The sequence below is a fragment of the Protomyctophum bolini genome (assembly GCF_963924005.1).
Source record: "Protomyctophum bolini genome assembly, chromosome: 24".
NCBI lineage: Eukaryota > Metazoa > Chordata > Actinopteri > Myctophiformes > Myctophidae > Protomyctophum > Protomyctophum bolini.
In genome coordinates this window covers 9,086,229-9,101,019 of record NC_137885.1, presented here as the reverse complement: position 1 = coordinate 9,101,019, position 14,791 = coordinate 9,086,229, and the positions used below count along the sequence as shown (strand labels likewise).

At 43.6% G+C, this 14,791-nt stretch overlaps 2 protein-coding genes across 2 annotated transcripts in view; one reads left to right on the top strand and one right to left on the bottom strand.

Annotated features, from left to right (window-relative positions):
* Positions 1–14,791, top strand: part of LOC308311680 (uncharacterized protein) — a 200,881-nt gene that overhangs the window by 166,524 nt on the left and 19,566 nt on the right. The gene's annotated exons all lie outside the window — the stretch shown is intronic.
* prkx (protein kinase X-linked) overlaps positions 1–14,791 on the bottom strand; it is a 58,580-nt gene that overhangs the window by 33,389 nt on the left and 10,400 nt on the right. The window contains exons 3-4 of the mRNA XM_080758273.1: positions 9,124–9,292; positions 7,169–7,432 (exon numbers count right to left, since the gene is read on the bottom strand). Of these exons, the coding sequence (XP_080614399.1) occupies positions 7,169–7,432; positions 9,124–9,292 (433 nt within the window). The remainder of the gene's footprint in view (positions 1–7,168; positions 7,433–9,123; positions 9,293–14,791) is intronic.

The window sequence follows — 14,791 nt, the reverse complement described above, 5'->3', positions numbered from 1 at the left end:
TTAGTTTGTAGGCTGGCCTATATACATTTTACCCATTCGTGCGCAGTGCACGGCGAAGGCGTGATACTGCGCACTTCTGTGATATTAAAGTCCTGTGGATGACTCAGTGATGCCTGCATGAGAGAGAGGCTATCATGTCGTCAAGGCAGTCATAATCAACGTTTATGTAGTGATTTGATCATTGATGAACGAATCATAAACATATGGATGAAGGCTTGCGTGCATGTGTGGTGTGTTGGCGACGCACGCCGCGGTCCCGTCCTCCTGACCCCCGAAAAAGATCTCGCTTTTATCTGAACTGTCAAAACCTGTCTAAGCACTTATTTAAATGGTGAATGATTAAGCCCCTTACGCCTATAGCCTGCTAGTACTTACTACAAATAGGCAAGCTGTATGCTTGTCATTGTCACTTGGAAATAAAGGCGTGCAGTCCATTTATGCCTTATTTTAATAATATCATAATCACATATGCCGCATCACTGCATGCGCTCCAAAATCATCTCACAAGTGCGCTCGCATAACAAGCCAAGCTCTCCTTAGACGAAACCACCAATCGGTTCAGTGGTGGAAGAAGTACTAAGTATCCGCTACATTAACCCATTCTGACCCGAGATCAGATTCATACGAGGTTTCCAACTGGACACACACTGCTCTGATTAACCCATTCCGACCTGAGATCAGATTCTAAAAATGTTCCTTTGCTGCAGGTCTCTCCTCTCGTCTCTCTCCCTCCTCCTTTCCTGTCAATCTTCACTTGTATCCATCAATAAAAGGCAGAAAATCCCAAAAGAAAAACTATAATTAAATATATAAAAATGACACATTATGCAGAATGTTTCGAAGTTTTCAAAAAATATCTACAAGCTCACAGCGCTCGTAGATAGTCAATTTTGAAATTGCCAATGTGCATACGTACATACTGTACATAGCCTACAGTATGTCTCAATTGGTTTCGTAATAACAATCAAAATCTACAAAGTAACTAGTTTTTAAATAATCATAGCAGGGTTGCAGGCAGAGCTGGGTGAATATTTCGTGGTTCTCATGGGGGCTGGGGGAGAATTATGCAGAACACATCTTTCATGCATATACAGTAGGTCTGGTGTTTCTGCGATCATCCTGAGGTAAGCGTCACTTAGTTCACTTTTTACTTTCCGAAGTGCTTTCATTATCTCTCGTCTTGGGGTGCAGTACTTAGTTTAGACAGTTTTTTTGGTTTAAACTAGTCATTGGTTAGACCAGTCATTGGTCCTACAACTATCTCAAACCCTCACCCTAAACCTAACCTCCCACGGGGGAAGCACACCTAAACCTAACCCGTGTCTAACCAATGACTAGTCTAAACTAAGTATGCAGCCCCTCGTGTCTTGTCAAGAGCAAAGGCATTGGGAAAGTGCACGTATACGTCATACACACGCAAAGAAACACCCCAGGTTCCCCGGCGTCCACCCGCCAGTCGACTCACTGAAAAGTTAATCAGAGAACAGGATAGTGTTGCCAGACAACAATTAAAAATTGAGCGTCATCTGCGCAGCTTTCTATCCCCCGCCGTGACTCCCTGGCATACTGGCAGACTGGCACAGCGTCTGAAAGCGATGCCACCACATCTCTAGGTGGAAGAGGGCAAGGGAGGGGGGGGGGGGGTGGTGAAGCCATGTGACGGTGGCTGGCGTCTAGCTTCAAGTGAAGTGGATGAAAGTCAAATTATTTTGTTTGTCGCCGACTCGCTTATTTAACCCATTCTGACCTGAGATCAGATTCTAAAAAAAAATCTCTTCGATTTTTCAAAAATAGCAGACCTACAAGCTCGTAGCGCGACACTCGCTATGAGCTTGTAGATCTGCTATTTTTCAATAGCTAAAGCATAAAAATGCTAACACCAAAAGGGGTTCCCGCCCCAAAATGGGTTAATCGGTTTGAGGTTGGATACGGGAAAACCGCTCCACGGGAGGTCTCAAAGGCTGCCAAAAAGCTCCGAGGGATGAAAGATCACAAGCCCCGGCGCGATCACTTATATAAACGTAGGAGGAAGAGGATGCGTTCTTCATAACGTGCAGATGAAACGATGGCAAGCTGCTATAGACCAGCGTAGTGAATAACCATCACACTGAACTAGATTTGACTTCATACCATGTGGGCTGATGGCGGGCTGCATTGGTTTGCTTTGGCAACGTAAACAATGTTTTCTCATGCCAATGAAGCATTGAATCCATGCCAATCATTAGTTTAACCCATTCGGGACAGGAACCCCTTTTGGTGTTTTAAGCATTATGTTATAGGCCACTTTAGCCATTGAAAAATAGCAGTGAAAAATCGTGAAAATGTGCCTCTGGAAGAACATATTTTCAGACGGGGGTCGGTGGCCTATTACATATAATTTTTGGGGTCCTTGACATGAAATATTGAGCAACACTGATATTATATATAGAAACATTTCAGAAAACCGTCATGATTTGGAAGACAATTGACGTTGGGCTTAAATGGGTTAACAACTTAAAATGCTATACTTTCTCTGTAAATAATATACGTTATGATTCTACTTAGCCGTATGTGTATGTATTCCATTATGTTAGTTTTTGTAGAATATGTTGTATCGTGTTGTATGCACTGTACTGTAAGTTTATACATGACTTACTGATTACAATTTACAGACACTCTTAATCCAGAGCGACTTACAGTAAGCAAGGACAACACAAGGCAATACATCAAATCTATAGAAATAGTCATCTATAGGATCATAAGTAAACCAATAATCTATCATCCTTCTAACAGTAGAATATCCCTACATTTGAACTATAAACACTATAGGACAGTAAGGATACCAGATCAATAATGACCTGACATCCGTCTACATGACATGCTAGCTGAAGCACATGTTTAGCCTTTGATGAATTGAGTACATACAAAAGGAACAACAATGGAAACAAGCCCCTGGGGTGTTATCCTCTTAGCGGAACCTTTGACCGTACTGCCTGTACTGTGTGTGTGTGTGTGTGTGTGTGTGTGTGTGTGTGTGTGTGTGTGTGTGCATAAGGATGTTAATTAATTAAGTATTTAATCAATGAATCAATAAATCAATACCAAATCAACGCTCGACAATGCCAGATGCACCACGGCGGCGGTGGATTCGAACACACAACCTCTGCTGTGGTGAGCAGGCACTTTACCACTTCAAACACCAGAGCACCAAAAATGTTACTTAACCCATTCTGGGACGGGAACCCCTTTTGGTGTTATAAACATTATGTTATAATTTTAGCTATTGAAAAATAGCAGATCTACAAGTTCATAGCGTGTCTGTAAAAACAACTGCACTTTCCAGACCACGAGTGCAGCATTTACTATAGGGTGAAAGAAATGCAAAATGCCACTCCTTTCCTTTCCATGCCACGACGGAAGGACGCATTCAGGAGAACTTTTCCGAAGACTCCTGAACGTGAACGCAGCATTTTGCGTTGAACACATTTGATTAGAAATACATGTCGTTTACACCGCATCTCCACTGCTAAAGAGGGAGTGCAACCAGAGGGAGTGCAACGAACCATGTACAACCCAGATTCGGCACAAACAAGGGACTAAATTATTTTCGCTCCTATGTGCCACCAAAATGTGGAACGCCCTACCAACAGTCATTAAGACATGTGAATCCCTTGACTCCTTCAAAACCCTTCTCAAAGGGCACCAGCAGGCGGCTGCAATTCGAAACTGGCCCCTGTAAAATCTGAATCCCCCCCCTTTTCCCCTCACTGTACATGTATCTTTTCCCTTTTTGCTTCCTATATGATGAATTCCTGTTCTGTTCCTTAACTATATAGAAGTGTCTATTTGTATGTCTCTAAATGTTTTGATGAATTGAACAATGTGGACCCTGTTGTAAACAAGTGTAATGCTTAATTGGGTGACGTCCACTCACAGTCTTTGCATTGAGTTTGTGCTTGAAATGTACTGTAATTCTGCAAAATGTTAATAAATATTTCAATCAATCAATCAATCAATGCTGGGTTGCGCCCCGAAAACAGCTGATCTACAGGCTCTCTCGACGCGTCGTGATCTTGTAGATCTGCTATTTTTGCTTTTTTGTTTTGTCCAAAAGTGCCCCGTCTAATTTCAGCCCCCATGCCTCTGTCTGTAACGCTCTCTGCACGTCCCTGGACGCTATATAGGCTCGGTGGTGGATAAGCCCCCTTTCCATTACAGTAACGAGGGACGTCTAAATGGGACTGACACACGCCAAGAGGGAAGACCGACGACACGCTGTGGGGCTCTCTGGCAGACCGTGTGGGAGGGTGACAGCTGCTTTGTTAATCGCTGGCATCAAACAGTGGTTTTGAAAAAAGGAGAAAAAAAAAGCACAGCGGTCGCCCTCAAGCAGCCAACAGCTGCACCACCGCTACCGCTGAGCCAAATTATGTAAAGAACTGAAATACCACAGAGAGAGGGGGGGAAAAAAATATGGGGAGAGTCCTGTATAGCGTTGCCAAGGAATAAAACACTGCTCCAGTGGGGCTGCTTTATAGTGGCCAACAGTATATAAGACTGAGGTTGTACTGCTGGTCAGCTCCCAGGTTTTAATGTGCGTGTGTCTCTCTGTGTGTGTCTATGTATGTGCAGGGCGAAAAAAAAAAGCCAAAACAATTGAGGAGGGAGAGCACTTGTACAATGTAAAAAGATAATAGCTTTAATGGCTTCAAAACCAGTGTTGAGCTCGCAAAGTGTTATCGGTTTAACCGGATTAATTTAAACCGACTTCCTAACTTCTTTATCTGTACGTATTTTTGTTCATGCACCTGTTAGAAATTTCGGAGATCTGCGTGTTTTTTCCCTTTTGAAATAACCAACAGCAAATACCAAAATACACCTGCCTAGTCGCAAGCAGAACAAGTGTGGCGGTTTGGTTATATAATTCTCCACACTCTATTTTATTTATACGTGCCAGAAGAAACCCTGTATCAGCGTCGATTGAAGCAACAGTTCAATCACAGATGCTGATCTGATCGCCCCTACCATTTCCAAACACCCTGGAGCGGGTGATATTTAATTATGCACCGCTGAGACGCCAGTGCCATGCAGGGTTTTCATTCCAACACATCGCCAAATGATTCCACTAATTAAATCCTCTCTCTCTCTCTCTCTCTCTCTGAATCAGCTGGTTTGCCGCTCGGGCTGAAAACAAATCGCTGCAGCACACCATAACTGAATAACACCACTGCATATACCGCAGAGAAATATATTGCGTGATAAAAAAAAACTATATTTGAACTTGTTACATGTCATCTAATCTTCCTAAAATGCACACTAAAACAATGTTACATGATGTCCTCTCTACGCTTCCTTAAATGCAATGCAATTAAAACAATGCACCGTCCTCCACACGCTTAGACGGAAGCGAGACTTTCCGCATATCGACCGTTTAAAGGAGGGAATTAAACGAGAGTGTGGAAGATCATTTTGGTGAGCCGTCGTCTTTTCTCTGATGCCGCCCGCGTTGTTCACACAGCTGGCGACAAAGCGACATGCTGATTAGAAGTCATTGTCAATGGAAGGCCTGCTCCCACTGTAACCACTGAACCGACACAGTGATGACGACACAGTCTGGCAGAGTCTGCTCATGTTGAAGAAGCTGGCTTAAGCTTTTTCCAGTGCTCCAACCATTTGTTTCCACCATTCCGATTCCTGCACCGTTCCAGTAAGAGGAAGGAAACCATGCAGTTCCCTGTGCCCCGTAACCCCACTCTCGTCATATTATGCCCACGTGGCCCGCGAGCAACACTTCCAACACCGACTCTGGCGAAATGTATATAGCTGGCGAGTGGCGACGCTTGTTTGTTTTTGGTCACAGCTATAGTCGTCTAATCGCAATTATTTGAGATTATCGTAATTATTTTACATAATAGTTGAAAAATTGCTTGCTTGCATGCATTTTCAAATATACACTATAATAAAAAGCATAAATAAGTAAAAAAAAAAAAAAAAAAAGCTGAAATAGCAGATCTAAAAGCTTACGAGTTTTGGAAAATTATTATTATTTTAATTGTCAGAACTGACCAGTGCAATTTTTCGATTATGAAGGCTAAAAGGCAAACCAAAATAAGAAAAAAAAAAACACATACAGTAGTATTCATATGTTCCACTCCAGAGAGTGTTTCAATGTCAAAAAAATCATCAGGTTATTTTCTAGCTGGCAACCATTTATTACCTACTTTGAGAATCTGAGGGTACTTCCGACAGACTAATTGAACCGATACCAGAGGCGGAAAGTTCTTATAACGGCAGGGGGTTCAAGCAGCCACGCCCCCTCCCCCCCCCCCAGCGGTGGAAAAAAAACGAGTTTTGTTTTTTCGAACAAAAGCCACCTTATTAGCATTTGAATGCGGCATGCGCGGCGGCCCAACACCTATCTTGTAAATGTAACCCCTCGTAAAGGTATGTGACTACGTACGTGCATGACAACATGACCACTGGGGAGGGGAAATTTCAGTGGACAGTCAGTGGGTGCATAATTTACTGCAGTGCATATAGATATATTTTGCCAAAATGCAGTGGGTTCAGTCGCGCCTTTGCCAAAATGCCAGGGGGTTCAATCGCGCCTCTGAACCCACGGAGTTTCCGCCACTGACCGATACTATGTGTGTTTTTTTTGCTTCCTCATAACGATAGAACTGTGTATAGAGGGTGCTGTATGACAACGTTTCCGATACAACACAATCTTTTCCAACATAACTTGTGACTCTTTTGAACTCGAACTCATACCGGTAATTGTATTTATTTTGTTTTATTTTTTTGTTATTTATATTGTTTTTGTTATCTGTGCTTAAATTATTATTTCTGTTTCCTACTGTTCATATTATATGTCAAATATACACGTTTGTTTTTGTATGTCTGTACTCAATTATTATTGTTATTGATATTTATATTGTTTAATAATGACGATAACTGTGGGGGGAGGGATGGGGTGAGGGAGAGAAAAAAAATTGTATGTTCAAACTGTACTACATTGTTGAAACCCACTACCAAGAAACATATATTAAAAAAAACATCATCAACGGCATCAACATCAGCATTTTGTACGACAATTAATCCTCAACGTCGTACGGTATACATGTTGTAATAATAGCCCTATCGCTACAGGAGACAGGTGTCAATTAGGGTGCCACAGTGTCGGGTTTACCTGTCCGAGAGCTTCTTGGCGAAGCCGAAGTCGGTGAGGCGGATGTGCCCCTCGCCGTCCAGCAGGATGTTCTCGGGCTTCAGGTCGCGGTAGACGATCTCCCGGGCGTGGAGGTACTCGATGGCGCACACGATCTCCGCCGTGTAGAAGAGGCCCGTGCCGTTGCTGAAGCGGCCGCGGCTCCGCAGGAAGCTGAACAGCTCGCCGCCCGGAACGTAGTCCATCAGCATGTAGAGGAAGCGCTCGTCGTGGTGCGTCCAGAACCTGAACCCCGGGGGGACACAGCGTTTAAAACCCATTCTGACCTGAGATCAGATTCATACGAGGTTTCCACTGGACAACACACTGGTCTGATTAACCCATTCTGACCTGAGATCAGATTCTAAAAAATGTCAGTCGTTCTTCGATTTTTCAAAAATAGCAGACCTACAAGCTCGTAGCGCGCCACTCGGTGGCGCGCTATGAGCTTGTAGATCTGCTATTTTTCAATAGCTAAAGCATGACGTGACGCGAACACCAAAAGGGGTTCCTGCCCAAAATGGGTTAAGGGAGAATTCCATGCTTAGAAGGCTTTCTTACCTTTCTTTGTAGTTGTTACGTCACCACCAAAGAGGTCCAGGTGTTTTTTTTGTGTGCAAAAACTCCTTATTGGCTGTTTCCCCTACCATAAGCCCTCAATGAACTGCATTGAATTGAATGGGAATTGAATGGGGCTATGGGGTGTTGTGCTGAGTCGCTTATTTCCATCGAAATAAGTAGTAAAGTGTGCCGCTTGGGATATTATTTACATTATGAAGAGAGGATACAGTATATACAAAATAAAAATGGAAAGTACACCCCATAGCCCCATTGAATTCCAATTCAATTCAATGCAATTCATTTAGGGCTCATGGTAGGGGAAATAGCCAATAAGGAGCTTTTGCACAAAATAACACCTGGACCTCTTTGGTGGGGACGTAACAACTACAAAGAAAGGTAAGAAAGCCTTTTAGTATGGAATTCTCCTTTAAGGGCGTTGGCGGTAAACAAGACATGTGGACCTAAAAACGTTTATTCGGCAACAAAGTGTCCGCTAATAAAAGAAGTATACACATCCACATGAAGCCTTGAACTCATGTTGTTGGTTTTTGTTGCGTTCCTCAGCCAATAATTTGATGACCAGGGGGTCATTGGTATACAGTAAATAGGAGATACAGTAGAAGACTTCTAATCTATACGATCATCAAATGAATTGTCTCAGCAATGCGCCCCAAAAAACAAAAACAACATTCTCGATGAATTCATGTGGGTGTGTGTGTGCACACACACACACACACACACACACACACACACACACACACACACACACACACACACACACACACACACACACACACGCATGTTTAACAAGGTGACTTTGTCAACATTAGTTTGGGGGTGTCCCTCCAGGCCTCACCTGAGCTCCCAGGTGTTTGCACGTTGCACAGTTTGCTGGCTGACGTCGTGTGAGTGTGAAATGTTGCAACAGTTGGGAGATTTAAATGGCTAGCCTGGAATATATAAATGATTGAACAGGCTGCTGCTGCCGCCGCCGCCGCCGCGTGAGAATGAAATGCAAATAAAACCGCAGGCAGGGCAGGCGTGCTGCCAGAGCTGAATTGTAATTTCAGACTCTGCCGGTTTTTCAATTCTGTGTGTAGCGTGTATGTACACACTATTGGACTGGATTTACAAGATCTACAAGTTCACGGCGCCTCGTCGTGTGTCATTTCAGACGTCATTCACTTGGCTGTTCAAAGACAGCAAATCTACAAGCTCACAGTGTGCTGCTGAGCTTGTTGTACAACTGCTAATTTTCGAAAAACTCTTGAACGTGTTTTTTGTGGAATCGGCCTCAGGTGGTCATGGAGGTTAGGGTCAGACTGTGGGGTCAGGATGGTGTGTGTGTGTGTGTGTGTGTGTGCGCAGACACTCACAGGCGTATGAGGAAAGGGTGGTTGATCTCGCTGAGCACCTCCTTCTCGTTGTGCACGTGCTGCTCCTGCTTCAGACGGATCACGTCGGGGATCTTCATCTGCTTCAGAGCGTAGAACGCTCGGCTCTTCTTGTCCTTCACCAGGAAGACACGGCCGAACGTCCCCGTGCCTGGAGGAGAGAGAGGAGAGAGGAGAGGAGGGGAGGGGAGGGGAGAGGAAGAGGAGAGGAGAGGAGAGGAGAGGAGAGGAGAGGGGAGGGGAGGGGAGAGGAGAGGAGAGGAGAGGAGAGGAGAGGAGAGGAGAGGAGAGGAGAGGAGAGGAGAGGAGAGGAGAGGAGAGGAGAGGACACATGGGGAGGTTACATTTGTGCAGTTGTAGAACTAATTAGTGCATCTAATCGATAGCTGCGGGCCGAGTGGCGACTGCAGTCACTTAAACAAATACAAACTGAATTAGTGCCGACTGCCAATTGTAAAAAAAAAAGGTTGCATTGTTCTTCATGAATAGCCAATATTAACCCGATTTGACCTGAGATCAGATTCTAAAAATGTCTTCCACACATCCTGACAGTTTCCTGAAAAACGCTATGTTTCTATGTCAGTCGTTCCTCTGCTATTGTTCAATATCTAAAGCGTAACATAATGCTAACACCAAAAGGGGTTCCCGCCCAGAGTGGGTTGAATGGAGATGGAATGCACTTTTTTTTTTACTTGCCATGGGCAGTCGGGCAACCGATAAGTGAGCAATGTGGTCACCTGGTGGTCAGCAATGTGTCCACCAGGGGGTGTGGATGGGTAGTACTAGGTACCAGGGGGTTCCCACTAGTTCCCACACATTTTTACCAATGCATTTCCAAAACCTTTCCAGAATATTTGACCCAATTGTCAGGCCTATATAATCAACGATCATTCATTGCAATAATGAGTGTCTTACGCCTGTGTGCGATCATGCCCAAAGACAGGCAGTGTATATAGCAATGTGTTTTATCCCCAGGACTTTCATGACCGTGGGAATCCTGTAGGTAGGAGAGAGGTTGGGATCCGGAATCGGATCCAACATGTTCCATCCAACATGTTCCATCACATTTTGGAACCGGTCCAGAACCGGTTTTATCTACACCACCGTCAGAGCTGCATCTTCACATCTTAATTAAACCTCATTCATTTCAATGAGAGGGACAAGTATATCCTTGTGGAAAGGAAACCCCTTCAAGTACACCGACCGGACCAAGAGGATCCCTGGGAACCCACTTTGAGAAACAGGGCATTTAATGCAGTGGTTGATTTTTCAAAAATAGCAGACCTATACAAGCTATACAAGCTCGTAGCGCGCCATTCGGTGGCGCGCTACGAGCTTGTAGATCTGCTATTTTTCAAATAGCTAAAGCATAACATAATGCTAACACCAAAATGGGTTAAATTAACATTGATTGATTTTACAATACAAATCGCGGTCCCATTAAATGGGGGTCTGTAGACTAATATGCATGTCAAACTGGGGGTCCTTGGAGCCGTAAAAATCCTCTCTTATGAGCGGTCCCTGTCATATCTTTTCAAATGGGGTTAGTCTAGGCTTCTAGTCTTAGGCTAATTAGTGTCAATCTGGGGGGTCCACTGCATTAATGTACGTATGCAATACATACTGTAATCATACTGTATGTGTGAGTTTAAAAAAAAAATTAAATTATAAAATAAAATAAAATAGATAAAGAAATCCCTAGGATTCCATGTAGAAAGACGGACACATTCATTTACATCTTCAATTGATATAAAAATCGTGGCAAGAACAAACAAGGCCTATATTAATCTGATCATAATCTAAACACTAACATGCAAGGTCGCTAAAACAGCAACAGTTACAGGAGACACCGATATCAAAATTTAGTTTTAGTTTATAGTTAATAGTTTAGTTTAGTTTTTAGTTAATAGTACGCCCGGCCCAACACGACTATACCCTTGAAAGTTGCAGTTTTATGAATGAACATTTTTCACCCCTTTTTGGTGTTAGCATTACGTCATGCTTTAGGTCTGCTATTTTGGAAAAAAAGAACGAAGAACGACTGACATATATAGAAACATGGCTTTTTCAGAAAACTGTCAGGATGTAGAAGACATTTTTTAGAATCTGATCTCAGGTCAAAATGCGTTAGAGAGGGGAGGGAGGGAGAGGGGGGGGGTCTTTTGCTCTTTGACCCCTGTCTTTCCGTGTGTATGTGCGGGGGGCGGTGATAAAACACGGGGGACGTCGTCGTGCTGTGGGCGTCACACAGGAGGAGAAGGAATGGCTGCCAGGCAGAGAGCTTACCATCTGGCGTGCTGAGTCGCTAGGCTACGCGCGCTCTTGTGCCACGGCGCCTGACGTCGAAAAGAAAAAAGAAAACGTCTTCTGAAAGAATATATATATTCAAAGATTTGTGCCGCATTTTCACGATTCTTCAAAAAATAGCAGACCTACAAGCTCGTAGCGCGCCACTCGGTGGCGCGCTACGAGCTTGTAGATCTGCTATTTTTCAATAGCTAAAGTATAACATAATGCAGTTAAAAAAACACCAAAAGGGGTTCCCGGCCGCCCAAAATGGCTTAACAACAATGAAGCAAATCATTACGTAGGAAATGCGTTTTTAAAACTGTTAACCCATGTGACCCCAAAGGTCGATTCTACAAAATGTCTCCTAAAGAAATACCGACAGTTTTCTATGTCAGTTGTTCTCAAACTATTTCATGTCAAGGACCCTGGAAAATATAATGGAATTGGCCTCAATCGGCTTCAGGTCTAAAAAAAAAATGGGTTCAACTTGATGGGACTAAATTGGATGGTGATTGCTAGCAGCCTGGCACTCCAAACCAATATCGTTTGTCGCTTTTGCTGCTCATCCTCGCCCATCTGTGCCATGTTCTATTACAGTGGTTTTCAACCTTTTTCATGTCCAGGGCCGTTATTGTTTACCAGGCATTGCGCCACGGACCACCATTTGAGTGATGAGCCTCTCAGACCCAAGACTAAAGAATATTTTGTCACCGTTGGATAAGAATATGTCCACAATTGCATTGATAACAGGCAAACACTGATCAAAACAACAATTCTTCTATTGTAGACTTCTTGTAAATTAAGTAATGCAAGATTTTTTTAACAATAATTTAACTCTTGAGAGCGTAACATTTTACACTTTCAAGAGTTACAGATCTATAAAGGGTCCATTTTTGTTACCAACTCTCCGTCATTTATAGCAGTGGGGACGACCTGGAACATTCTAAAAAAGGACCACTGGTGGTCCCCGGACCACTGTTTGAAAACCACTGTTATATGACGTGAAGCGGAGAGAGAGAGAGAGAGACAGAGAGAGAGAGGTCGAAGCTGGGTTGAGTCACTCAACGAGACGATGGTGCAACTCCCTGACTCATGGAATGCTGGATCATCAGGCTGCCTGCGTCGCTGCCTGCACCTACAAGGACCCTTTGTCTCGGGGGGCCCCCCCCCGGGCGTTGCCACGACAACACGCGCACAGGTAGTAAACAAGCAGTGGAAGCAGGTATTTGGATGACTTTCCCCCCCCCCTTTGTGGTGTAATATTTCGTTTGCGGCCAAGACTTGTTATCTCTCTCTCTCTCTGTGAATTTTTCATCACATACGTAAGGCATGCATAATTAAGCCATGAGACTATAAGCCAGAGGATCCACCTCCACAAGCATAATACCATAAATAACTATACACTGGATCCACTGGAACACAGCCAACAGGTTCCCTTTTTCTCACTTCCTTAACCCAATCTGACCTGAGATCAGATTCATACGAGGTTTCCACTGGACACACACTGGTCTGATTAACCCATTCTGACCTGAGATCAGATTCTAAAAAAGTCGTTCTTTGATTTTTCGAAAATAGCAGACCTACAAGCTCGTAGCGCGCCACTCGGTGGCGCGCTACGAGCTTGTAGATCTGCTATTTTTCAATGGCCAAAGCATAACAAAGCTAAAGCATAACATAACACCAAAAGGGGGTTCCCAAGCCCAAAATGGGTTAAAACAAAGTTGCGCCTTTACGGTCTATGAAAACAAGCCCAAAAGAACATGATTATATGCATTGGGCTATTTGAAAATAGCAGATCTGCAAGCTCACGTGTCCTAGTTTTTCCATATCTATTGAATGTGAAGGGGGAGGCGCCAAACAGTAATTGAGCCATTTGAGCCTATACGACACACAGTATGGCAGCCCCCTATAGTACCCCCCCCATTCACATTCAGTGAATGATCCTGTGAAGCTAAAACATGAACTAATGTTCTAATTAAACACAAATAATTATGGCATTGAGATCCCATGCGGGCACAAGACATTTCCAGATGGGAGTCCGTGCCCGTGGACAAATACACATTCATTTGGAGGTTTCCTTGATATGAAAATGATTTGAATGAGAACCACCCATTTTGGCGTTAGCATTATGTTATGCTTTAGCTATTGAAAAAAAAGCAGATCTACAAGCTCATAGCGCAGCCACCGAGTGGCGCGCTACGAGCTCGTAGGTCTGCTATTTTTGAAAAATCGAAGAACGACTTGACATAGAAACAACATGGCTTTTTCCAGAAAACTGTCAGGATGTAGAAGACATTTTTTTTAGAATCTGATCTCAGGTCAGAATGGGTTTAAACAACATTGGGCAAAACAAGCAACGGTGTATCAGAGTGCAATACATACACCTTACCAACTGATTGGAAGTAGTGTAGTTGAAAGTATATAGCGGGGGGGGGGAGAGAACCGATGGGATTAAAATGCTTTTTTATTGAACAACACGATCAATAAAGAACAATAGGGGGAGGTACTTATTCCCACCCCGACCAGAGGAGAACTGTATAACATCCTTGGCCAGGGATTTTATATTTTAAATCTGAATGTTTATGTATAATAAGGGCTGTAAATGGAGCAACCCCAGGTTGACATTTCGTCATGTGTTTCTGTGCTATAGTAATAAGCAGACAACAGGAGGCACGTACGTGTGTAGTAATAAGGCATGGGGATGGGGGGCTAAAGAAGCCAGGGGTCACACACCACCACCTCTCCACAAGCAGCAGAGGTATATAGAGGCTATGAATCACAGAGGGCCATAAATCACAGGCTCGCTCCGTCGTGTTGCCCCATTGTCTTCTGCAGGGAGATGTGGCGAGAAAACATAAAAAGGGCACTCATCCATCCAGGGGGGGAGGGGTGGGGTGGGGGGGGTTGATGTTGCAGCGTGACATCAATATCGTTCACAAACCCTCTACCGTTACTGAGGAGGAAGGAGACGGAACGGAAAGGAAAACTGCACACTGTTAGGGATATGCACCAAAAAAGGGGAATTTCTTTGGCGGAAACCGAATACCGAATAATATAGGAAACAGTTGGCCAAAAACCAACCAAAAATTGTTTTTTTCCCCACTTTTTTTTTGTTATTATTTTTTTACAGTTTTTGTAGGCCTATACCATTGCTGTCATGGCTATACCCGATTATGGTGAAATACGTGATTATGGCAAAAATTAAATAATAATCACTATTATGGGTGCATTAAAAAAAAATGATGCAGCACTTTCGAATGCATTAATTGCATACATACGTTAATTCCAGACTGACTGCAGAAACATTGTAACAGTATCTCTGACTGTGAACATGTTGGCGTTGAGGCCAGCCATGTGTGTA